General features: G+C 30.4%; 1 protein-coding gene across 1 annotated transcript in view; it reads right to left on the bottom strand.

Annotated features, from left to right (window-relative positions):
* LOC145844464 (dynein axonemal heavy chain 1-like) overlaps positions 1 to 27288 on the bottom strand; it is a 61589-nt gene that overhangs the window by 16710 nt on the left and 17591 nt on the right. The window contains exons 27-44 of the mRNA XM_082951869.1: positions 26901 to 27114; positions 25938 to 26122; positions 25562 to 25644; positions 25281 to 25394; positions 24824 to 25061; positions 24261 to 24521; positions 23780 to 23891; positions 22643 to 22864; positions 22116 to 22288; positions 21634 to 21773; positions 21169 to 21301; positions 20684 to 20857; positions 4071 to 4184; positions 2462 to 2620; positions 2022 to 2135; positions 1645 to 1917; positions 1141 to 1327; positions 318 to 501 (exon numbers count right to left, since the gene is read on the bottom strand). Coding sequence (XP_082807995.1) covers positions 318 to 501; positions 1141 to 1327; positions 1645 to 1917; positions 2022 to 2135; positions 2462 to 2620; positions 4071 to 4184; positions 20684 to 20857; positions 21169 to 21301; positions 21634 to 21773; positions 22116 to 22288; positions 22643 to 22864; positions 23780 to 23891; positions 24261 to 24521; positions 24824 to 25061; positions 25281 to 25394; positions 25562 to 25644; positions 25938 to 26122; positions 26901 to 27114 — 3080 coding nt within the window. The remainder of the gene's footprint in view (positions 1 to 317; positions 502 to 1140; positions 1328 to 1644; positions 1918 to 2021; positions 2136 to 2461; positions 2621 to 4070; positions 4185 to 20683; positions 20858 to 21168; positions 21302 to 21633; positions 21774 to 22115; positions 22289 to 22642; positions 22865 to 23779; positions 23892 to 24260; positions 24522 to 24823; positions 25062 to 25280; positions 25395 to 25561; positions 25645 to 25937; positions 26123 to 26900; positions 27115 to 27288) is intronic.

The following is a 27288-nucleotide window of genomic DNA, read 5'->3' as shown; positions in this document are numbered from 1 at the left end:
CTGTAAGTTTAAACTGATCAAAAACAAAACTGGTCTAAGACTAATAATAATTGACAAAACAAAGCGTTACTAATCAATACTCGCAAAACTAATATTTCTTGCTAAACTAAACTAAAAACCAAGTCTGTTAAAACAATTTATTTTAAACAAATAACTCACAATGCTTATCAATTGTTTATCAAGTATATAATAAGGACTTCATTCACTAAATAACCAAGTCTCGAGTTTTTAGAAATAAGAAAAAATAATACAAATGAAATTTTAATTATCTGCACAAACTTTTGTAAAACTATACCATAACTTTCATATGTATTTGAAACAACTTACCGAGCCACCCTTTCACTATGCAGCTGAAGATGACACTTTTGCTCTCTGGTGACATGTCCAAGCACGATATGTAGTTGAAATGTCGCAACATCCGGGAGGTAACCGGGTTTCTACCGCCCCCTGGTGGACCCATCGCGCACACGAAAGAAATGTCCACCAGCTTCTTGAACGCACCTGAAACAAAAAAATAACTCATGCGTAACTGAACCAGTAGTATATCAAAGTTGGCATTAATTATTTAATACTGTAATAAAAAATTGGTTGCTGTTTGTTTAATGTTTTAAGTAAAATAAAGATCCATCAGTTTAAACCAGGGTTTCCCGAACTTTTTTTTCAAATTGCCCCCTTTGAAAAAATTAAAAAAGCTATTGCCCCCTAAACAAGACTACTCAAAAAACTACATTTGAAACACCTAAGACCTTTCTTTTTTTTGCTCTTCATCTGCAACTCAAGGATATCTAGTGAAAGTTTTAAAATTACTATTAAAACACCTAAGACCTTTTTTTTTGCTCTTCATCTGCATCTCAAGGATATGTAGTGTAAGTTTCAAAATTACTAATAAATAAACCTGACACCTTTTTGTTTTTCGCCAACTTTGGTTCCAAAATTGCCTAAAACTTTGAAATCGTCCCCCCCCCCCCTTTTGCCCCTCAACTTACTAAAATCGCCCTTAGGGAGCGATATCGCCCTACTTTGGGAAACCCTGCATTAAACAGCTCTATTTTATCAGTTGTAGCTATAAAACTATTCAATGTGAACAATTTTTTTTTGAAACGCACTACCGCCACCACGCGGTTAAAATATCAAACAAACCGATTTTTTTTCTGTCGTACCACCCGCCGTGGTCCATCCACTGACGCAACAGTTCAATGGGGGGTTGGGCCCCGTAAGTTTCGAGCATGGGCATGTTGAAGTCGTCGATGTAGAACACGGCGTACTTGCCCAGCGGCGGGGCGAATATCCCCTTCCTGCGCTTGTCCAGTTTGCTGTCTATCAAGTCCTGTTTGAATGTTGTGAGAGGTGACCAAGAAAACTTGTTTGTTTTTTAATTGTAGGGGTAAAGTTTGATGTAGTTAGTAACTCATACTAGACGGTCTAAATTCAACTCTTTGGTATTTATTTTAAGCTATGGTTCATTGCTTATGTAAAACTTAATCATCTTATAAAAAACAAAAACACACCTACCTTTAGAATAACCAAATGAAAATAAATCACATTTATAAGTAAATTTTTTATTGATAATACTTTAAACTCAAATAAAAAAGTACACCGCAGATACAAATTTTTACTTATAAACTTTTTCAGAAACAAACAAACTTGTGTCTGATTGGCCGAAGTTTTAGCGGAGAACATCATGAACTGAGGTATGTATTCTGCTCCCATACCGTTCAAAAGTTTCTCTGTCAATATGGAGGTCTTTCCTGTTCCGGTGGTTCCCACTGTCAACACTTGCTTCTTGTTGTTGACCAGCAGTTCAGTCAAGTACGCGGTACGGACGGTGTCAATGGTAGGAACTATTATCTCGCTGTACTGAATTGAAGGGTTGAACTTGAACGGAGGCATACCTTTGGTCCAGTGCTTCCATTTGAGCTGCGGGAAACGTTTGCTTGGATTTTTGTTGAACAGTTTTGATATGTGGGTGTTTTTATAAACTTCAAAAGGTGAAATAAATTATAAAATATCTGCCAACTAACAGTGAACTCGTCTTTTTCATCCGGCTCATCCTGATCCAAGGTGTTTGTGAACAAACTTCCGCAATCCAACTGGTAGTCGTATACAAGCCCTTCTTCTGGGAAGTGCATTTTTACCTGAGCGTAAAAAATGTATTTACTACAGAGTTTTCCATCAAGTATCAAAAATTTTATTGATGAAGCTCGAAATGTTTACTGTCTTCATAAAAAAGTTTTAATTCAATTTCAATACTTTGATATTTTAATTCATGGCTTAAAAAATTCCTACGAAAGTATGTTAAATCATAAAATTAAATTAAAGTTAAATGATTCGTATACAAATTGAGAATCTCCACTGCAGCTTAAAAACTGAAAATTCCGTTTACAACAAATTTGACGTTTAAATCAAAAATTAAGTTTTTGCTATTTGTACCGTCATATCACTAGTTCTTATGTTTGCTTACCGACATGTCTTTACTCATGAGAGCGCGGAGAAAATGGTCGAATTTTTTCCTTCCCTCAGCGAAGACAGTACCGCCCACGCTCCACACTAGAGAGAACATGAACCAGGGTTGTATGAGGGAGGGAAGCCATTTTGTCTGCTCCGGCGACAACTTGTATGCCTGACATGAGCAGTTTTAGTTTTATTTAGATTAAAGTTGTTTGTATGTAAAATTTGAGTTATGGTTATTGAGTGATTAATTATATGTTCAAAAACTTCTTGCTATATTAATGTTGGAGTTTTTTTCAATTTTAAGTAATGTTTTATAAAGTTAACCTCTATCAATCAAACTTTAGTCATTATAAATTAAATATGATAACATGAATACTGTTTTAAAATAGAGGTTTTTGAATAAGTCTGATAGCATAGCAAAGATAAAATCTTTCTCTTTGCAACATAAATATTTTATAGACAATTTAAAAGTTATTTTGTTTTATTTTCTTTATTGGAAAAAAATTAGTAAGAATTAAAACTAAGACTTGTTTTGTGGGATAAGTAGTTTTGCTTAGTTTATTGATAAAAAACTATCCTATCATAAAACATGCTTAAAACTTTTTCTTATAATAGGACCAACATATTTTATTTATTTTATAATTATAACACCAAATGCATTGAAATTTATTTCTAAATAACTAATCATATTTTTCTACTGATTAGGTTTTACTCTACAAATCATACATTTAAAAAAGTTATTTTCTTCAAGATAGATCTACTTCTTCTACCAAATTTATCGAAAAACACCTTTTTTATTGTTTGTAACAAAAAAACTACAATAACTAAACTTAATAAATGCATAATCAATTTTTTATGTTTAACATGTTACAATAAACTCTGCAAAATTTTTGACAACCAAACAAGTATTCCATGCATTAGATTGATGCCAAATAATTAATAAACTTATTTTAATGTCATTTTTATTGCAATTATGCAGCATTATATCATGCAGCAATGGAAACTTACTTTTCTCTGAGTTCCTTTGACCTTTGTAAATATATATTCAAATAACTTAAAAGTTACAAAAAACACTTAATTTACTTAATTAGGAAAAAAATTAAAGTTGGTATTTTGTAATAAGCTGTTATATTAAACACCTTAACAAATAAGGTGCTTGATACAGGGTTGCCAAATATTTTATAAATGTCGTCTGGAATTTCTGGATTTCTTCCATGTTTTTTCAAATACACGTTTTTGGGCATCTTTTTAATTTAGAGTTAATATTAAGGTTTAAAACTGTGTTAAGTAGTACAATAACATTGAAAAGATACTGTAAAGCTACTTTAAATGTGTTTTTTGTTAAGAAAGGTTGTTTTATTATAAATGTTTTTTAATCTATATCATAGACTTTTTTTTTGTCAAATTAAAGTTTTAAAACTTGAGATGAAAAATTGTTTAAAATTCAAGCTTTTTCCAGGATTTTTAACACAAATTGTCAAACTCCAGGTCTTTTGGCAACCTTGTTGATATTTTAAAATATGTAGATTTTGCAGCAAAAATGTTCGACAAGCGAACACACTTATTAAACAAGTTTAAAAAAGAAACAAAAATATAACTTTTAATAATAATTAAATTACTTGTGGCAGAATATTAAAACAGCTGTCCTGTAGCTTGAGGCAGGAAAAAGTTAAGTTTCCGTCAACACTGGACACAACTTCCTTACACTTTCTTCGAATGAAATCCACACACTTCTGAAATGGTAATAAAACATCAGTTACTTACACCATTTTAAATATTATAAATATTTTTCTTTGAGTTATAACCACTAGAAAAATATATAAATAAAAATTTTTAATCTAAAGAAGCTGTTATATGAAAAGTGAAAGTACAGTTAGATTGAAATTAAAACTTAAACTGTAAGAAACACTCTAGTAAAGGGTTTTCCGTAGTGGGCGAGGTGGCAACCTTAGGGCCCATAAGCCGCAAAGGGGCCAAAGAGGGGGGCTATGACTAGTAAAGGGGTATTTTCAATTTTTGGCAGTCTTTAAATATTACGTAAGTTTTTTGCTATAGCAAGTTTATAATTTTGTTTTTTGGCTCAGATTTTAGATCAAAAACTAATTTTGCACAAGTAAATTATAGAAAAAAAAATAGTGTTTAGGTTTCTTGTATGGCAATTTTGTAAGATATGTCTAAATATAGTTCAAGTTTCTGATAATTTTTTTATACTTAATGTTTACAAAGCCAAACAAACGGTGTAAAAAACTTAATCTTCTAATTAAAATAAGACCGTACAGTGTAAAAACTTTACTTAAAATAAAATCAAGCATCAGCTGCCTAGATTTCAAATTTGAAACAGTTCAATTTTATAAGGTATTGTGAAACCTTATGTTTTTATCAAAATTGCAACTCCTTTTTGAATCATCAAGCCAACCAGGTAATCTCGTAATAAATTGTACTTTTCATATCCAAGTATGTTTTTATATCTTTAGATTTCATACTGAATATAGCTAGTAATAACTGAAATATAGCTAGTAATACATAAAGGTCAGTCTGATTTACTAGTTTTATGAGTCAGCAAAAAAATAAGCATTTTTCATGTTATATTAATTAATGGCATAGGGTGGTCCACCTTGATTTTTACAAGTTGATCTTATTTTATAGAGATTTATTTGAGCTATCAGACATTTTTAACCGCTTGAAAAAATTCAAAGTAAATTTTGAGATATGAGCAATCAAAGTCAGTGACCTCAATAGGTTCCTAATGGAAGGCGCAAACTAAAAACGCGAAAAAAGACCATTTCACAAAAAATCTATCTCCTCCTTCATTTTTTAAGCAATTTTCTTCAAATTTTTACAGAAAGTGTATTATTAAATTTAAAAAAGATTTGGAAAATAAAAAAATTAAAAAAAAAAACAGATATTTTTTTTGTTTTTTTATTCTAATTTTTTTATTTTTTAATATTTTTCCAACAGTCAAAGTCTTATAAACTGTAAAAGGAAGGTTTCCTGAAAGTTTGAGGTCTCTAGCTCAAAAAATGAAGGAGAAGATAGATTTTTAGTGATTTTTTAAACTTCCAAGAAAATTGACCCCAAAAAATTTCATACGTCTTTATCAGAAATTTTTTATAAAAATTACAATATCTCAAAAGTTAAATAAGATTTTTTAATTCTATAAAAACTGGCTTGTAGTTTGTACTTCAAGCTTTCATATAAGATCCAATGTTATTTTTAGTAAAAAAAATGTTGGACCCCCCTATGCCCTTAAAATTATCAAAACATTATTTTTTGATTAATTTTATGCTTAGTTTGTGATAAAAAATGAAGCTTTAAGAAGCTGTGAAGCTATGGAAAAAAAAAAAGCTTAAAAAAATGCTGATTCAGCAAATATGCAAATCAAACTGACTTTTGAGTATACTTTTCATTGAATAGTAAGTTCTTAGAACTTTCAATAACCTAAACCTAAACTAAAACTTAACTTTTCAGAATAATATGCTGTAAACAACAATTTTTTCAAATGTAGAATCCTACTAAAAATTAACAGATTAAACTTTGTTTTTGTGGTTGCACCAATAAATTATAAAATTTGTATTTTTTGAGCCTATTGCAAATAGAGATATCTAATTTTTATACATAAATTTAACTTTGTGCTATGAGTGTAAGTTATCATAGTTTACATCTAAATCACAGTTTAAAAATTAATTTTTAGTTACTTCAGTTAATTAAGTAGTAGGGATTTTAAATTATCACTCTTATTTAAAATTTCTGATTTTTTTTTTTGGTTAGTATAAACCATTGATTTTATTTACACACATGCTGCCTTAAGATTATTTTTGTTTTTTAAAACTTAAGATAGTTCAAAGTAAGAAAACTGATCAAAAGTTGTTTACTTAATAAATGGTGTGAGGTTCGTGACCAAAAAGTTTCCTCAACACCAAATCATTGACCTTAATTGTGAGTGTTTACATTTTTCTTCCTTACTAAATACTCTTCTATTTTTTTAATCCTTACGATATATTTTGTACATTTAAGTAACTAAAAAAGTGCCAATAAACTATTCTATCTGTTACTAGGTTTCAATGGGAAAAAAATTCCTACCTTTTCGAATTTTAATAAAATAAAATATTAACAACATTTTATTAATACTTGAAAAAGTTGGAATTTTTTCCCACTGAAACCTGGTAATAAATAGAATAGTTTTTTTTTACTTTCATCATTATTTTGTTAAGCTCTTTACTTCAGAGTAAATTGAGCAATATTTTCAAGTAAAGTCAAATAATTATATATTTTTTTAAACAAATCATGTGGTTTAATTTAATATTTTAGAGCACTGTTACTTAGTTTACACTTGACAGGTTTGTCACACACTCAGGACACTCAGAATAAATAATAACAATTTGAATTTTTTGAAAATCTCAGCATGGCTCAGGAAAACTTAGGATAACTCAGGATATTATTTCACTCAGGTAGACTCAAGTAAGTTTTGATTTTTTATAAAGATCTCAGAACAGTTCTTGATATTAAAGAACCTAAGGACATATCCTGAATGAGATTTTGTTTCAATATTTTTTCCACTATATCCAATTTTCTTAAAGAAATTTTATCAATTTTGAAAAGTTTTAAATAAATCTTTTGTAAAGAATTTGGAATACACAGGATGACTCAAGGTAGTTTAAGCTTGCTCAGAATATTTTTTGGTCACACAGGACAGTTTTTTTGACTAAAAATGAGAAGGAACCCTGAGTTTGCTAAACTTTTTCTTCTGCTATTTTTAGCTATTACTGTTTTTTTCTCATGAACTCAAACCAAATCAGACTAGCTTGATCTAACTTTAAGTGGTCTTTCATTAGAAAAAAATCTAATTTAATATTTGTTGGAATTTTTTGATTACTCCAGGTATTATTCAGTTTAATATTAAAACATTATGTTATAACTTGTAGTTATTGTTCTTAGGGGTGCACAACTATTTTAAATTCTTAAAAAAATATATAAGAGGCTATATTTCAAAATATAATATACTTTTGGAAAAATTAAAAATGATCTTGTAAAGTTAATAACTACCTATGGATAGCCTTTATAACTATTAAACTATAGTAACTTTTCATAATGTTTTTTGTTATGGTTTTTTTCAATGCTTTTTTACTATTATAGTTCTAATAATTGAATATAACCTAAAACCAAATTTCAATTTTTTAGTTTATATAACTTTTAGAAATGTTGCTCTAAAACATATTTTCTAATTTGGATAGTCATACTTATGTAACCTACACTTAGAGAATTATATATACTTAATAGTAATAAATTACTTCAATAAACTTTAGTTTCTTATTATATTAACTCCTGTAACTAACTATTTTTTCCTTATTGGTATTTTTGTTAATAATTTGGTATTTCTTATTGATTTTTCTTTTATTATTTTTGTCGTTCCTTAAACTATTATTTTTTCACAATTTTTTGTTAAACCATTTAAAGTATTTTCAAAATATTATTGATTTAAGTTTCTTTTTTTTAATATCATATATGAGGTACGATTTGAACAACTTAATTTGCTGTAACTGTCATATACAAAGTGCCGACTGAATTAATAAGTTGTATTCATTCAAGTTTTCATTGTGATAGAATGACTTCTATTTAAACAAAACTTTTTTTGTTACACAAAAACTCATCTAGTAAATCCAGATATAATGGTTAGAAAGTATTTAACAACGTCTAAAAGTTTGCATGAGTCTATTTTAAAAAATTCTAATATATATATAGCCTATTAGTAACAGTGGCGTGACGCTGTACTTATTAGAGTGCACCAATTCACATTGAAATGATAAAAGAGTGTGCACAGTATATTTTTGAGAATCATATCAGCGGGAGGTCATTGTCTTTTAAATTTCTTCGAAGGGGGCCATTCGAAAAAAAGTTTGGGAAACCCTGCTCTAGTATATGTAAATAAGTTATAAGCAATTTACAAAACTTTAAAAATTTATAAATGAATAATATAGTAGCTATTTTAGTTGCTAATTTACACAAAAAAAAAAACACTAACAAACTATAACCTAGATTATATAAATAACTGTACAGTAAAACTTTAATGACAATAAATAAATATTTGGTTTACTGTCTTAAGTATCTCTTTTGTATTTACTGGTTAAAATTTAATTGAACTTCAAATGTTTGCCTTGATAATAAGTAAATTTTCAAAAGTTTTTTTGATACATATATAAATTATAAGGTAGTAAAACATTCAATCTTAGATATTCTAACAAGTAAATGCTACTAGAAAATTATAAAACTGTAATTGTACGTATATATTTCATTGAAAATTGACTCAGGTTTACCTTAATTTTTCACAGACTCTTTTGAGCTGTACATACCTAGTGATAGCAGGATGCTCATAGAACGGTAACTTTTGAGTTTTCAGTTGGAAGAAAAAGTTATATTCATAAAATATCATAAAAACATTTCGTGTATACTTTAGAAGATTTGAAGAAACTTTCATGAAAGTAAAATTAATTTTTAAATACTTAATAGACCGAAATATGACTCTTTTGCTATAAATATTCACACAAGATCATAAAAACCACGATATATTTTAATATTTATACGTAGATCTGTGACTTTAAAATAGCAAATATTATATATATTATTAGGGTAGCTGTCTGAATTGCTTGAGCGTACAAAATTGCACGAGGGGAAAAAATTTCACAAGTGCACAAAAATATTTTTGCACGAGGGGTTAAAATTGCACAAAGATATTTTTGCACGAGTTAATTTTTTTTTATATTTTTTTTGTTTTTTTTTACTATCACTGTTACCCCTAACCCTCGGTCGGTAAGTTATTTTAATTTTTTAATTTCTTTATTTTTAGTTTAATTTTTAATAATTTTTTTTTTAATTTTTTTTTCTATTACTGTCACACCTAAACCTTACCCTCGGTCGGTACCTTTTTTTTTCAATTATTTTTTTTTTTAACTAATTTTATTTTTTATTTTTAGTTATTTTTTTACTATCACTGTTACCACTAACCCTTACCCTCAGTCAGTAACTTTTTTTTTTTTTTTATATATTAAACTATTCATTTGTTTTTTTTTTTCTGTTTTTTTTTTATTTTTGTTTTTTCTATATTTTTTTACTCTTGTGCAAAAATGTAACTCTCGTGCAAAATTGACCCCTGGTGCAGAATCATCTTCGTTCAATTTTGTTCCCTGGTGCAATTTTGTGCCATTTTGCAAATTTGGTTTCGTGCAAATTTGGCTTTGTGCAATTTTGTGCATTCGTGCAATTTAGACCCGTCCCCATATTATTAAGTATACTTCATCTACAAATAACATACTAAAATTATTTTTTGCCTACTGTAATTTTAATTAGAACTAAATAAAATGACTTATTTTTTATTAAAAGCTAACTAGCAGTAAAAAAATTCCTGTGAAAAATTATTGTGAAAAAAGTTTCTGTGGAAAAAATTCCTATTTAAAAGTTTTTCTTTACTTTGGATCAAAAAATTTTATATTTATAAAGCTACCATAAAGAGCTTTATGTTTAATATAGAGAGGAGACATAAAACAGGTCTATTTTAAGACCCATTATTAAAAAAAAAATTCAATTAGCTTTATGAATGAAATGAGCCTTCTGTTTGTTTAACTAAATCAAGTTTAAATTATGAGTTGTTTACTGGTTATCTAGTTCTTATAGCGATGTACATTTTTCTAATAATAAAACTAATGCCAAACAAAAATAAGTTAAAAGTTAAATTTAGTCAAATATTAGTTAAATGTAGTTTTACATACCTAGAATAGTTTTAAGTCTTTCCTAGCCACAAAGTTTTTTACTTATTAATTGAATACTTTTTTATTACAACTATTAACATCACATATATGCAAAAAAAATTTTTTACAATATTATTACATAGAGGGTTGCCACTGGTTTTTTATAAATTTATCCCAGGTTTTTAAAAGTACATGATTTTTCTAATTTTCAGTATGAAATTAAATTTATAATAAAAAAGCTGTTTTAAGTAGTATAAAAATATTGAAAATATAATGTAATGCTACTTTAAATATATTTTTTTATAAATAAAGTTATAAATGTAACATAAAAACTATACTGTATATAATAGATATTTAGTATCTATTTTTTATAAATTTTTTTTTTATGTAAAATTTGTTTAAAATTTCAAGTTTTTGTTAATTTTTGTTCAAAGATTCTTTTTTTTTTGCCTGAATTTTAAAATTCCAGGTTAAATTGCTACCTTCTTAATATGTTTACACCAAATTTCTTTATTTTCTAACATTATATTTTATACATGTGGTTTATTACAAGCTTTTCCAATTTTTTTTAATTTTCTTAAAGATTTTTGTGAGTACAACATTTTTGTAAATGTTTAGTATACAATTAAGTAACTTTTACAATAGGTATTATGGGAAAACTTTGAAAATTACATGTAACAGTTTTTAGTTAGAAATTAGTTGAAAATAGTTTTACAAACCTAGATTAGTTTTAAGTCTGTCTTAGCCACAACATTTTTAACTTATTAATTGTATATTTCTTCATTAAAATCATTAACAGAATATTTTTCCAAAAACTCTTTATTAATTAATAGTATTACATAGAGGGTTGTCACTGGTTTATTATAAATTAATTCCAGGTTTTTAAAAGCTGATGTTTTCTTAAAATTTTCAGAGTGTTGTTGTATTGTGACAGTGTTTTCCTAACATTTGCTGAGTCAGCTACATAAAGATAAAACTTTCATATTTTTTTAGTTATTAAAAATGTCTTAAAAAAAAAATTAAATAAATTTTAATAAGTTTGGGTAAGGTGGGTTAGGCAGGTTTGCCAAAAAACTTGGAAACCGGGAAAATCCTGGAATTTAAGAAGTTTTGAAAAAAAAAACCTGGAAAAAACCAGGAATTTTAAACAAAAGCTACTAAACACCTTGGAATTTTAACAGTTCTTACATGATAAGTTGAAAAATTTTCATTTGACACGAAATATCTACCATATAGATAAAATATTTTTGTCATCATCAAAAAATTTTTTATATTTGAAGTACCTTTACAGTACAGGGTTGCCACTCATTTTTTCAAATTTTTTTCCAGGTTTTCCAAATTTCTTCCAGGTTTTAAAAAGTGAACATTTTTGGGTCTATTTTTAGTTTTAAGTTAATTTCTATAAAAGAAACTGTATTAAATAGCACAAAAACATTTAAAAGATGCAGTAAAGTTACTTTAAATGTGTTTTTTGATAAAAAAAAATTTTTGATGATGACAAAAAATTTTTATTTATATGATAGATTTTTTGTGTAAAATTTAAATTTTAGTACTGAAAATGTTAAAATTATTAAAAATTCAAGATTTTTCCAGGTTTTTTGATGAAAATTCCATGTTTTTCCAGGTTTTTTTCACAATTTCTCAATTTCCAGGTTTCTCCAGGTTATTTTTGCCTAAATTGTCGAATTCCAAGTTTTTAAGGTTTTTCCAGGTTTCCAGGTAAAGTGGCAACCCTGACAGTATCCTTACAATATTTTTAACTATTTAAGACAGTTTTTTACCTAAAACTTACTTTAAACTAAAAATAGACTCAAAAATGTGTACTTTTAAAAACCTGGAGAAATTTTGCCAAAAACAATTGGCAACCCTGGTTAGGTGGGTAGGAGTTTAATATGCAAGAAAGGACACTTTTGCACGAAGGGTCAATTTTGCACAAAGACACTTTTGCACGGGTTGAATTTTTTTTTTTTTAATTTAATTTTTTGTTATCTTTTTTACTGTCACTATTACACCTAACCCTTACTCTCGGTAGGTTTTTTTTTTTTTGTTTTATTACAAATTGTTTTTTATTAGTTTTTTAACTTTCTTTGTTTTTTTTTAATAATTGTTTTTATTAGGTTTTTTTTTTATCACTGCTACCCCTAACCCTTACACTCGGTCGGTAACTGTTTTTTTAATTTATTTTTTTTATACTTTTTTTCAACTTTATATTTGAATACATTTTTTTGTTATTTTTATTTTTTGTTATCTATATTTACTATAACTGTTATCCTTTAACCCTTACTTTCGGTCGGTAAATTTTTTCTAATTGATCTTTTTATTTTTTACTTTAATTTTTTTTTTCACTCTCGTGCAAAAATGACCCTTCGTGCAAAAGTGTCTTCGTGTAAAAATGTCCCTTAGTGCACAAGCGTCTTTTCGTGCATATTTGACCCGTTCCCGGGTTAGGGATAAGAAAACAAAAACTTTTTTTTTTGTTGACTCAGTAAGTATAAGGGGAAATACCGTCACATTACAATCGGACCCAAATTTTCAGTATAAAATTTAATTTATAATATAAATACTGTTTCAAAAAGTTGAAAAAAATTTAAACACAATTTAATGCAACTTTAAATATTTTTTTTATAAATAAATTTATAAATGTTACAAGAAAATTAAAGTGTACATACTATATAATAAATATTTTGCATCTCTTTTTAAGTCCATTACTTTCTATGTAAAAATTGTTTAAAATTTCAGGTTTTTGTTAAATTTTGTTCAAAAATTTTTCCTATTTTTTTGCCTAAATTTTAAAATACCAAGTTAAATTGCTACCCTATTAATATGTTTATTCAAAATTTCTTTATTTTCTAATACTATATTATACAGGTGATTTATTACCAACTTTTTCCGTATCTCTTTACTTTCTTCAAGGTTTTTCTGAGTACAAGTTTTTTTTTTTGTAAATTTCTAGTATACAAATAAATTACACTTACACTAGATATTACGGGAAAATTTTGAAAATTACTTAGATCCGGCCGGATCCTAGTTTGAAAATTAAATCCGGATCTTAAATATATGGATCCGGTAGATCACTAGTTCTAAGCTAAATCATTATATTATCTTCATAGTTTTAGTCTTTTTTATAAACTAACACTATTTTTAACTTATTAAAAATTTTGATTACAGTTTTATAGACAAAAATAAAAGTGAAATAAACAACAACAAAATGCTGTCCAACGGGACCCCCAGCAAAAAAGCCAAGGTCAGCGAAAATCACTGCCCGTTGCAGAACTCTGCATACAACTGTACTCAAAGTACTTTTCTCACTACAGCTATTGAAAACTGTAGAAAATTTTCCAAAGTGAACTGCCTTAAGGAAAGAACTAACTCGAGAAGTTAGTTTTATATATTTACAACGACTAAAAACTATTAGTAAAATTTTGAATATTTTCAAAATACCTTTCTTTTAAAATTTAATTGTTAAAGAAAAAATAAAGACTAAGACTTTTATTTTATTTAAACACCAGTTGATTGAAAGCTAAATGAGTACAACTGCTACAGTTTTTCAGTTAGAAGGCTTGAATACATCTGTTTACTTATGACTTTACTCTTAAATTGTTTTTTTGTTAAGTTTAGTTTTTAGCCTTTAGTATGTTAAATCAAAATTTAAAGTTTACAGTTGTAATACTCGGGTTTCAACTATAAGAATAAAATTTAAATCTTAATGACTTTTAATAAAAAATACAACCCATTCCAACTTATTGCACTGTATTTAACCCAACTTAAAAAACAAGGCGATGCGAAAACGAAGAAAACCGCTCAACTTTTGCAATCCCTGAAAGCGAACGAAATCAGCCCGAACGAAACAGAGGGTGATCGCGTTGCTGCGAAAGTAAACGGCAGTCTGTCAGCGGAAAACGCGGCGTTTTACTACGAACTAGCCAACGTTTTCAAGCTGAAACGACTCGGAAAGGCGACTTTGAGCTTCGTCGAGCGCTGGTTCCAGACGGTTTGCGAGACCTCCAACTTCTTCCAGCTGAGCGGCGACTCGGTGAAGAAGATCCTCTCCAGCTCCCAGCTCCACGCGGACTCGGAGGTGGAAGTGCTGGAAGCGGCGGACGCATGGCTGAGGTGCGACATCAAGCGGAGAAAGCCGGTTGCGAGAGACATTTTTCTGAAAATTCGCCTTCCCTTACTGCGTGACAACGAGCTCGCGAAAACGTTGGACAGACCTTTCGGTTTGAGGAGCTCTTACTCGTTCTGCAGGGTCGAAGACACCCGGGACATGATCGAAGAAATTCTGCGCGACAAGGACGAGTTTTACCGGAACAAGTCGGCGAAACTTTTCGAGGCGAGGCGTTGCAGGCAGCAGAAGTTTAAAGTTCTTTTGACTGGCGGCACAGTAGAATACAGAAACAGGGTGCTGTACAACAGGAAAATAAAAATGATTGGCAGCAGCCGCCCATTTCGAAGTTCCGTTGTCGGTCATCAAAGTTCGCCCATAATTGAACACAAGCTGCAAGCGGTTTGCGTGAAGAACGAAGCTTACTTGGTGGGCACTTGCAAGTTGAACGGCGTGCGCAAACTGTCCGTGGAAAAATATTCACTCGTCACCAACACGGTGGAAAGCGTGGCTCTTGTTCCTTACCGCTTTCATAGGCCCAGCGCGTGTTCCTTCGTTGACAAGATATACTTGCTGGGGGGCAGAGATCGCTCTTTCAGCGAAGATCGCTGCGCTGTGTTCGACACGAAAACAAAAAAACTCAGCGGAATCAAAAACATGCTGATGCCCAGGGTCCTTTCAGCGAGCGCCGCCTTCCAAGGAAGGATCGTCGTTTCGGGGGGAACCACGGTTGTACGCTTGGGTCGAAGAGAAGCTTGGGTCGAGAGCACGAACACCGTCGAGGCGTACGACCGCATTGCCGGCGGTTGGTCGCAGATGCCCAGCATGACTTCCGAGAGAAGAGGCCACGCTTTGGTGGCTGTGAGAAGCAAGCTGTTCGCCATCGGAGGAAGGAGAAACTACCCGGAAGTCTTCGACGCGCTTTCCAACAAGTTTTCCAGGATCGAGCCGCCCACGCCAGCGATCGTGCGGGAGCGCTCGCTTATGTTCGTATCCGCAGCTGCTGCGATTGGGAGCAAGATCACCATTTACGGCAACAACTCGAATGAGGTGGCGTGCTACGACACGGAAAGGAACGAGTGGTCAGCGGAACCGTTCAGGCACACTAATAATTTGCAGCACTACGCTGTTTTGAAAGTTCCAATGGTTTGATGTGGAAATTTATAATGTACTTAGAAAAACTGACAGTGTATTTATTCGAATGAATTTCGTTTTGCTAAACTTGATTAATTTTTCGTTAAATAAATTGTACAATTTTTTATTAGAGTGATTTTTTTAAATTAGATTTGTATTTTAAGAAAGAAATTGTTAGTAAGAAATTGTAAACTTTCAGTTTACAAATAAAATGTAAGTTTTGCTATAAATCTTACATGCAAAAACCAAAAATCAAACCAGTACAATATTTACAAATTGAATGTTATGGTAAAAGTTTTTTTATTATACTATAGAGTTAATTTAGTTATATACTTCCAATAGTTATAACTGTTAGATACCTTGTGAGTTGCTTTATTTCTAAATTTAAGTTTATGGCCATAGGGAGGGTGATCACACTTTTTGCTACTTTATCTTAAACTGTACAGTTTTAATTAAGCTATAAACTAATTTTTAAAAACTTTTAATTTGCAAACTAGCTTTTGAAATATAGCCCGTTAAAGTAAGAGAGTAAAATAGGTTTTTTATGGGAGGAGAAAATTAAAGTCGTGAGCAATTAAAAATCTCTAAAACTTTATCTCCTCCTTTGTTTTTAGTAATAAATACCTCAAATTAAAAAAAATGCTTAAAACATGCAGTAACAACAATTACTTTTTCAGTTAAGAATAATAAGTTTATAACCAAAAAATAAAAAATATCAAAAAAAAATCTATTTACACTTAAAAATTTCAAACTTTCTCATCACAGGTTTATCTTAATTTTGCAAGGAATATTTTCTGAAAACTTTAGGTATTTATTTCAAAACACGTAGGAAAAGATACATTTTCATTAAAATAGTCTAACTTTGCCTTTTTAGTTTCCCTCTCCAACAGAGTACCTATTGAACTCTAAAACTTTGAAAGCTTATAGCTCCAAAGTTACTTCAAGTTTTAACACACGGTAAAACGCAACTGGTAGCTAGGTTATTTATGTAAAAAATAACACCAAAAAAACTCCCCCCTATGGCCTTAAGCCAAAGTGTGTAAGAGTTTTATTGTTACAATGGGTATTTAGCACAAATGTGAACGCTGCCAGTGGGTGGCTTGGCGTTTAGCCAACAGATCCTTCGCTCTACTGAGCATAAAACATAGCTTTTTTCAAGAGAGTGTTCAACGTTTAGAAAAAGCTTACTGTTATCTAATATCAAAGTTCATTATCGTAAATAGCGATAAAACCAATGCGAGTTGGAAAAATTAAATTCAAGTATCAGTTTTTATTTTAAACAAGCATATTTTCAAGTGTTTTTTACTGTATTCTTACACAATACTTTATCTAACTTTTGCTATTTGTACAAATCAGTTATGTTGATTTTAAGGTTAAAATATATAAATAACTATTATTTTACATGTAAAATTCAACCTTACTTATTCAAAATTATTTTATATATAAATTAAAAATTAAGATAATATGATTGTTGTTTAATAAAACTTACAATAGTGATTTAAAGTTTTAAACAAAAACTTTTATAATTTTTGTACATTTATTGTAAAATAAAATTACACGATTTTAAAATGTTTTTAATAAAAGCATAAATAATTTTTTTTTAATTAACTTAATTACGCAAAGGGATATTTTTAACATATGTTAGTTTAATAATTGTTTTTATTTTAAATATAAACTGATAAAAAATAGCCTTTACTTATTTAAAGTATAATAATAAACTGTATAGTGAAAACAATTTAGACTTTAAGATATAAAAATGATTAAAACTGGTAAACAAATATACTTTTTCTCTTTAAACAAAAAAGAAACTGTTGAAAAGTAATAAAACAAAATTATAGATTAAAAAATTGGAACTTGATCAATTTTAAATAAAAAATAACATTAATAACTTTATGTTTAAAATAAAAACAAAAAATATTTTTAAACGTAATAACTAGAAGTCATTTTTAATAGTTATAAGTAATAATTTTAAAAGTTTCAATTAAATTTTTTCAATAATTAGTCTTTTACTTAAAATAAACCTAAAAAACCGTTTAAACGTCCTTAGTAGAACCCTTTTGTACATATTTAACATTAGTAGTTGGTCGATGCATGGCTTTAAAGGCAATTTAAGTAGAGAATACGAGAACAAATGTACTTTTAAGGTTTAATAGACACGAAAACAAAGCTATAGCTTCCAAAATTCTAAAATATTGTTTTAGTACATACATTAGACAAAAACTTTTTATCTAAAGATAACAGTTTTAATAAAAAAATAAATATACTTTTTAGTAACAAAAAACATAAAAACGCTTATAAAACCTCTTATGTAGAGGTTTTTAGCACAAAAGTTCTAAAAAACAATAAAAATTTAGTTTAAGCAGGTATATTATATAAACTTACAATAAATAAACTTTTTAAAATAAACAAAAACACAATTAAAGCATGTTTAAAGTTATTTTAAATAAAGTTTTATAAAAAAAAATCAATTACTGTACTTAACAAAGAAAATAACTTTTCACAAAAATATCTACCTACAATCTTTATTGACAACATATATTACAATTCAGATAGTTTAATAATCCGTTCAGCAGTTAAACTTAATAACAGTTTGTATTGGTAATAGAATTTTCTATGACAATAAACAATTTAAATTGGTTTGGTGAGCACTTATAAAAAAGATAATCTTACAAAGTACAAACTTTTTTGTAAAAATTAATACAAAAGAAACTTTTAAAACGTCCTAAGTAGAGGTTTTTATCACAAAAGTTAGAAACGTATTTAAAAAATGTAAGTTTAGCATGTTTAATAAAAAATTTACAATAAAATTAACTTTTGGCTTAAACAACCACAAAAGAACATTTAGAACGACTTTAATGTTGTTGTAAACAAATTATTTTAAAAATTAATAAGTTTGTATCTTAAGTTTGTTTTATGAATTTATTTTTTACTTTGTTTTGTTGTTATATTAGTTCCATAGACACATAATCAATTGTTTTAGCATATATTTCTTGAACTTACATCTAAGAATATAATTGCAGTGCAGAAATTGGTGAAAAATTTCTAAAGTTATAGTATTTATAAATGCTAAATATAAAGCATTTAACAAGCCGGTCGAGCGGTTGAGGCGCAAGGCTCAGAATCAAATTATTCTCGTTTGTGTCGGTTTAAATCCTAGCATGATTTTATTTTAATCATTATATGGTGATCTGCTGGTACACACCTTTTGATTCAAAAAGTTTTGAGTCAAATTTTTTTTGCTTTAAAATTTGTTTTTTTACAAAGTTAGTAAAGGAAAATTAGCTCTGCTGATAAAAAACAGGGCTAATTGAAATTACCTTACTAAAAATTAAAATTCACTGAAAATAGATATCCTTCATCTTTATTAAAGCAATATACTTCAAATGATTTCATAAAGGCAGTTTAAATTGTATGAGCAAAGAAACAAACAAACTGTTACTAAGGATATTATAGGGAGGGGTCAATCAACTTTGTAAAGACAATTTAACACTAGGTGTTAAATGAAAACCCAAGTGTTTCCTTAAAGTCTGTTGAAATAAATACAAAAATTTGAAACTTTGGCAGAACAGAGTTCATATAAAGCTATTTAACTAATCACTATCAATAACTAAAATTTTTTACAAGAATTTACAATATTATGGTATATACCTTAAGCTTTTAAATGTTATATATTAGCTAAATTTATTAACTATATATAGTCTGGGATATATATTAACTAAATATCTTATATAAATAATGAGAACTTCAACTAAACAAATGGACTTAAAATATTATAATATTCAACTATTATCACATTCTTAGATTAGGCTAACATCAATTTTATTTATTTATGTATTGTTAACTATGTCACCATTAACAATGTTTATAACTCAAATATTATAAGATTTTATTGTTTCACTCAAAAAAAACTTATGTTGTGTTTTACTGTTTAGCTGTTAGCATCAATTTATACGGTTGAATGATTTTACTTCATTAAAAAAAGCTATCTTTTGTGCTCAGTAGAGCGAAGGATCTGTTGGCTAAACGCCAAGCCACCCCTGCCAGTCTAACCCGGGAAGCAACATCTTTTTTAACCAAATTTTTGAGACCTCGTTTCTATATCTTTCAAATGACCTTACAACTTCAACAACCAATCACAGGCTTCCGTATTTTCGTAGTTTCATACAGCAAAGATACTTTTGTTTCATACTTAACCACAAAGAAGTAAGTTCTGCATAATACTAAAAGTATGGTTTATATCAGGGTTGCCCAAACTCATGTTCATAAACACCCCCGTGGCAGAAATTTTAAAAATGATTGCTCAAATTTACTAGATATTGCCCCTCTACTAGTTAATTTATTACTTACTTTTCGCTGCCAGGGTTGCCAAAAAACCTGGAAACCTGGAATTTGAGATATTTTGAAAAAAAACTAGGAAAACCTGGAATTTTAAACTAAAATCAATAGAAAAACCTGGTATTTTTTAAATTTTAACATGTTAAGTGGTAAAATATCGATTTGACAAAAGGCATTTGGCAACCCTGCTTACTAATTAAAACCCCCTTATACCTAAAATCGCCCCTAATTTGACGATATTTTTCACTTTGGAAAGCCCTGGTTTATATCATTGATTCATTATATATTTGTTAAATATTTTTTATAATTTTTTAAAAGAAAAACTACATATTCTTATTAGATCACAAACTAAAATTTATCAAGTAATTCTCACAGCAAATACAATTATTTGGTATCATTCAACTTCAGTCCGAGTAGCTAATTTTATTTTTATTCTATCTAAACAATTCGGTGGCTCAAGTTTTTCATAAACTTTATCGACTTAGTGTAAGCAATCCTCTCTTGATCTTGACATCAGTTATGTTTTCTAAAACGACTGGATAAAGTAAGATTTCAGTTTTTTTAAATTACGTTTTTCTATCAAAATTTCAGTTTAATCTATCACAGACTCTGCAGAGCAGTCTACATTTTAATGAGCGGCGAAACGCCTGAAATCAATAAATTGTTTGCGCACAGTAACAGTTTTTTACATGTATTTTATAAACTTATATCCTACTTGATTCAAGATCAAGCTAGTTGCTGACCGCCCGAATAAAAAATCAACAAATAAACAACAAAGTACTACTAATTTTTACAATGACAAACTTGCAAGTAAGTATCGAACAACAAAGTAATTAAAAAAATAAAATTCAAACCATTTCAAGATTATAAATTTAAAAAATATCTGTTATATAAAATAAACAAAAGCTGGCATACAAACCTGCAAGTAGGTGTCGAAGAGCTTCTTCAGCTGGTCGTGGAAGGGCAGTATGACTTCGGGAAGTTGCTTCAGCCAGCATTTCACGAAGGGGTCCAGCCCCAGCAACCCGGGTTCCATGTAGATCATGCCGCACCTGGATACCGTTGCTGGGGAGGCGACCGCGAGATCCCCCACCTGAGTGGAAAAATCAGTTTATTAAAGTATAGTTTAATAAATTATATATATTATACACTTATGAAATAGTATTGCTTGTTGTGTAGTTTTTTATGCTCAGTTCTCACTGATAACAACTAAAAAAAATTTTTTTTTTAATCAATATGTGATTTATTTTTTTGTGATAGTTTAAAAGCAGCTTCAACTCATGACATGTTTCTGGATACTTTTGTACGCTTTATGTATATTTTAATTTTGCTTTATACTTAGCATGCTGTTTACATTCCAAAAAAACCCTACGTAATATTTTATAATAAAAAGAAAAAACGAACCTCGAACATCATGGTCATGTGATTGGACAGTTTGATAATTTCCCCTGAACTGAGACACAATTTTTTGTTGTCGTCAAGCACGGTGTTCATGTTTTCGATCCAAATTGCGTCCACCGGTCCATCGAACATGTACCTTAACATCGTTAGAAATACTGAATAATATGAATTACTTTACTAAACAGTGATGCATTAATAAGTTTGAGCTTTACAAAAGGGTAACTTAAAAAAGGGCTAAATTACATTTAACTTTGTCATTAATAAATGTTTAACAAAATAAACAGTTTTAATAAATGATTATACACTAACAAGTTACAGCTTTGCAAAAAGGTAGCTTGAAAAAGAGTAATTTCAAATAATTGCTGTTTGTTATTTAAATCAAAAGCTTACACCTTTATTTTTTGTCAAACTTTTGTGTAGATAAGTTTGTAATTTAACATTCTTAAAAAAATTTTAATTTCAACAAACCATCTTTTGTCCTCGTTGGTGGCGGCAACCCCGTGCCTGATCAAAGTGGACAGGATCCCGTCCGTCCACTCGTGGGTCTGCGGGTCGAACTCGCCGTACAGCTGCCCCATCGTGATCGACTTCGGGTTCAGCACGTAGTTCTGCGGGTGAAAATATTTTAGAATTTAAGAACCTCGTCAACTAGGAACGTCAAGTGAAAGTTTGAAAACCAAGACAGAAAACATTAAAGTACTTTTTTATTTGAAAAGTAAATTGAACGCAAACAAGAGATACTTTAAACTTGAAATAAAAACAATATTGTACGTATACAATCAAAACTTAAATGAATATTTTAAATGATTAGAACAAATTCACTATTAACTTCTCAACTTTATTTCTTGCCCAAACTAAATTAAATAAATGTTGTATAATAATAATGCATAACATTATGTATAAATGATTTAGTAAGTTATGTTGTACACATGATCAAAAATAAAACTAACGTGGACTTCTTCATAAGTGCCTCCCGCAATGCTCGGCTGCCCTTTCAACTGCGTGAGAGCGTCTCCCAGTATCTGGTAACACTTGGTCTTTCCGGAGCAGGTGGGCCCGACCAGCATGAGACCGTGGCGCACCACCGTGGTTTCGAACAACTGGATGCACTTGTCCACGAATCCTGTGGGGGATTTTGTTGAAAATGTGCTTTTGCATGTACCTCATTAAGTTGAGGAGTGTTTGGCCGCAATAAGCTTACTATCGATTTTAAATGTTTTCATCAGCTCGTTTCTGACATGAGTAAGTTTCATTTTATGAGTAAAACAGTGTAAGATTGCAGTTAAATCATTTTACACTAAACTAAAATTTAGTGTAAATTTTTTTATTAAAATTAAAATCAAGTAATTAAACTTTTAAGTGTTCTTCAATTATTTTTGGCTTGAAGTAAGTGAGCTTCCAAAACATAAATTTCAAATACCAAACAAATATTAAAACCATTTTGTGCCTAAGAAATAGTAGCCACAACAACAAGTACCTTTAACGTCGAGGCAGTTGAACTTCAAGCACGACTTCTTGATGCTCTCCAGCAACGACCCGTAGTCGATCGGTTCCTCCTTGATGCCTGGGAAGAGATCCGACACGATGCCCCGGAACAGCTTCAGGTCGTCGATGAGGAACTTGGGCACGTTGACGTCCCGGATGGCCCGCAAGCAGATCAGGTCTTCGGGCATCTCCGGGTGCTCCCGCTTCAGGTTTCCTGTGAAATTGAGTGTTCAGATGTTTTGTGGTGATTTCAGATGTTTTTGTAGTGACTTCTGATGTTTTTTGGTGATTTCTGATGTTTTAGTGGTGATTTCTGATGTTTTTGTGGTGATATTTGATGTTTTTGTGGTGATTTCTGATACTTTTGTGGTGATTTCAGATGTTTTGTGGTGATTTCTGATGTTTTTGTGGTGATTTCTGATGTTTTTGTGGTGATTTCAGATGTTTTTGTGGTGATTTCTGATATTTTGGTGGTGATTTCAGATGTTTTTGTGGTGATTTCAGGTGTTTTTGTGGTGATTTCTGATGTTTTAGTGATAATTTCAGATGTTTTTGTGGTGATTTCAGATGTTTTTGTGGTGATTTCAGATGTTTTTGTGGTGATTTCAGATGTTTTTGTGGTGATTTCTGATGTTTTTGTGGTGAATTCAGGTGTTTTTGTGGTGATTTCAGATGTTTTTGTGGTGAATTCTGATGTTTTTGTGGTGATTTCTGATGTTTTAGTGATAATTTCAGATGTTTTTGTGGTGATTTCTGATGCTTTTGGGTGATTTCTGATGTTTTTGTGGTGACTTCGGATGCTTTTGTGGTGATTTCAGATGTTTTTGTTGTGATTTCGGATGTTTTTAGGGTGTTTTCAGATGATTTTTTTTCTAATTTTATAAAAAAACTGAAGTATACCAATAGCAATAAATAAATTAAAATTAGTCATCTTTTTATCTCCTACAGAACTAAATACTTTAAATTATTAAGTATTTTAAATTTTATTGTGTAACTTTGTAAGCTTTTTTGTTTGGATCCTTAGTAAAATAAACAAGTTGCTATTTTTTTTTCATTTTTAATTATTCAAAGCTATAAAGAATATTTTTTTCATTGATTTAACTACATCAAACAAAACATTCCAACCAACCGGCAGCAGAAATGACAGTCTTCACGGCTCTCATCCCGAAGTCGTAGTGATCTTGGGTGCTGAGTTGTTCCGAGGACAGCTTGAATGTCGTCGTTATTTTCTTTGACAGCACCTTTGAAAATATGTGTTTGTAATTTAAAAAAAAGTATGATCAATGATACTTTTATACTAGCATTGTATGATAAAAAATGTAGGAAAACAATGATTTTTAATTTAAGATTGTGTCTTAAAAATACATAAACAGTAATCTTTATATGTTAGATCTAGCGGATCCAGGATCCGATATTTTTGCGGAAGATCTAGATCCGGAAGGAACTTAATTTGAAAAAAAAATTGAATTCGGTAAATCACTATTTGAACATATTTTCAAACTTTACTGTTCAAGAAAGCAACATATTCATTACTAACGCTGGCGTCATTCAAAAATGTCATTTTAAAACATATTTTCTGGACCTTACAGTTTAAAATGACCAGCACCAACCCTGGCGTCGCCAAACCCGAAGCTGTACAGGGAAATCTCTGCGATCATGGCGTAGTCGGGCACCATCATGGCAACGGGCCTGTACAGCGCCTTCAGGTTGTCAGGGAGTTCCGACCTACCCGCGTACCCGGGGTTCATAGTGATGAAGGAGGCGCAGGTGGGTTTCAACGTGATCTCCACCCCCTCGAACATGAACCGGTCCATCCGGGCCACCAAGGCGTTGTGGATTGTGGACACCTGCTGCGCCACCACTGACAACACCTAGCGGATAAAAAATAAATGTTTAAATTTTGTTAAATGATAGTTTTATTTGGGAACAAATTAGAAAAAAAAATGTACATATTTTAAAACTGAAGCAGTTTAGAAAAATTTAAGATGGGATATAAACCATTTGTACTTTAGCAAAGTGGCTTTAAACCAAACAAAATCATCATGAATCATTAAAAACAGTAAAATCCCAATTATATACATCAAGTCTTATGAAAAATAATTACAAAACTTTGAACTTTAAATTAACAGGCTTTTTCTTTCAAAACAAGTTTTTCAGTTCAAAAGCAACAAACCTCGATGTCGATTCTGTTGAACTCGTCGAAGCAGGCCCACGCGCCGGAACTGGCCAGCCCCTTGAAGAACTTGCCCATGGCCAGGTAGTCCAGCTGGTCCGAACAGTTGAACACCACCGTCTGTATGGCCAGCGCCTTGCCCAAGTCTTTAGTGGTCTCCGTCTTTCCCGTTCCCGCGGGTCCCGCCGGAGCTCCGCCCATTTTGAGGTGAAGGGCGCCGGTCAGTGTCAGGTAACATCTGATAATTGAGTTGCGTGTGATTATTAGGTAAGCAGTTTACTTTATTTTTGATAAATGTTTTCTTTTTTTTAATTTTTGTATTACATCCTATTAAAAACAAGTAAAGACGTGTGTAAAAAAGTTAATTTTAAATATTTCTATTTTACTTGCAGCAATATATTTTCCGTTATAAAAGTTTCAGGCTTCTGATATTTTATTAGAAATAATGCAAACATACCTGTCAGTCAGTGGAGTGATGACCAGTCTCAAAGAATTTCCCAAATATTCGTACCCGTACAGAAACTGCGCGTTCACTGCACGAACGTATATGTCGTCCTTCTCCCAGTAATATCTACAATATTTAAGAAATGTTTGTTAGAAATGCCTATTTATATTTAAGAATTATTATATAAAAACTATCAGCCTTATACAACAAAAAATAAATATTTAAAAACATTAAACGTTATAAAGTAAGATTTTTAAATTACTTGTACAAATTAATTTTAATAAAAAAACAACCGTAACTGGCTGATCCATTCAAAATCGTTGACACTTTTCAGATCTGTTTTTGCCAAAACGGCGACTACATCACGGGCATGGACCTAACAAATTATATATTTGAAAATATACAACGCACGAACACAAAAGCTTCCTTGTTATCATAACGTACAAAAAGTAAGTAGACATATCTCATTACTGTGGCGTTGAAGAACTATAAGAAAAACGCAGCCGAGTAGCTTGTTTTAAAACTGCAAGCTGTTGTTGCTTATTGGGACAACATTGTAGAAGTGGTGCACAGAGAAGTTTTGTGACTATTCCAGGTGTAAAAACGATAAAAGTATTTAAAACTTTATACATTTAATCAACATAGCACAACCACAACATGAACACAAACCTCAATGACGATCAAAGCGGACATGGTCATTCTTTGCAGTTTGGTGAGCTTTCCCCTCACAAGTTCGACCAGGTCTTCGAGCATGCCGCACAACTTGTCGTACAATTCCTTCAGCTTCCTAGCCTGGATGGCCTCCTCCACCATCTTCGCCCAGTATATCTGCGCAGTGGCGATGACTACTTGAGCTGTGGGAATTAATGATGCAATATAAATGTTTGTAATGCTTGCACACTATGGAACTTATAAACAAAACAACTAACAAGTTTGATTTTCTGGATTAACTCAGAGTATAATTAGTACTACTTAACAAACAAAAAGTTGTTGTAAGCTTAAAGCTTAGCCTAGTAAATCTGAGCAGTGGCAATGACCACTTGAGCTGTGGGAGAATGTAAAAGTAAAACAGGCAGTTCATTGCAAACTAAGAACTTTTACTTTAAACAGATAATTTTATATATCAAAAGAAAGGTTCGTTATTAGCTTTAATTAAGACTTTCAAATAATTGTATAGGTAAAAGTATACGGCCAAGTATGTCTGAGCAGTCCTAATGACCAGTGACCACTTGAGCTTCGAAAAAAAATAGATGATTTATAACATAAAGCTGATTTCACACCATCTAACTTTTATAAATAGTCATAAATTTTGGCGTAATAAAAAAAATTACATTTGAACTCTAATTGCGCTTATCTTATATAAATTTGTAAGAACTGGATTATTGTAAAATTTAAAGATTAAGTTATTTTTTTGCAATTATTTTCTAACTCAACTTAAATCAGCATTAAAACTATTTTGGAATAAATGACGAGACAAACAATGCAAGTAAAACTTGTGCCCCTTAAAAATATTTTTCATTTTAAACACTCTACAGTCTGCACATTTAAAAACACCATCCCTATACAAACGTACCGGGCCATAGAAGCATGAAAAACACACTTAAAAAAATCATTAAAAAAATAATCATTAACCGGGCCAGGCGAGCACCCACTCAGTCCTCTTCCTCTCCACGTAATCCAGCACTGATCTGTGGCACTCCCGCCTCACGCTCTGTACCATCACCCTCTCAACCTCGGACAGCCAGTCCTCCACGTTGCCGGTCGGGTACAACGACTCGCTGAACTGGACAGTTTCGCCCTCTCCGCTGGTCATGGACGTCATCTTCATGTCCTCCTCGAACTTTATCTGTGTTCGGGGGATTTTTTAGTGCTGCAAATTGGGAGTTTTAGTTAGGGGAATTCACCATACACCGATCAAAGATTTTAGCTATGTTGTAGGTGGAGATGTTTAAAAACATTTGGCACACCAAGTTGAAAATTAGTTTGTTTAATTTGTTTTATGATATAAAAATTTGTGTAC

Source organism: Thalia democratica, chromosome 9, assembly GCF_965202585.1.
Source record: "Thalia democratica chromosome 9, ktThaDemo2.hap1.1, whole genome shotgun sequence".
Lineage (NCBI taxonomy): Eukaryota > Metazoa > Chordata > Thaliacea > Salpida > Salpidae > Thalia > Thalia democratica.
The sequence above is the reverse complement of the archived record's forward strand: the minus strand, read 5'-3'. Positions and strand labels throughout refer to the sequence as shown.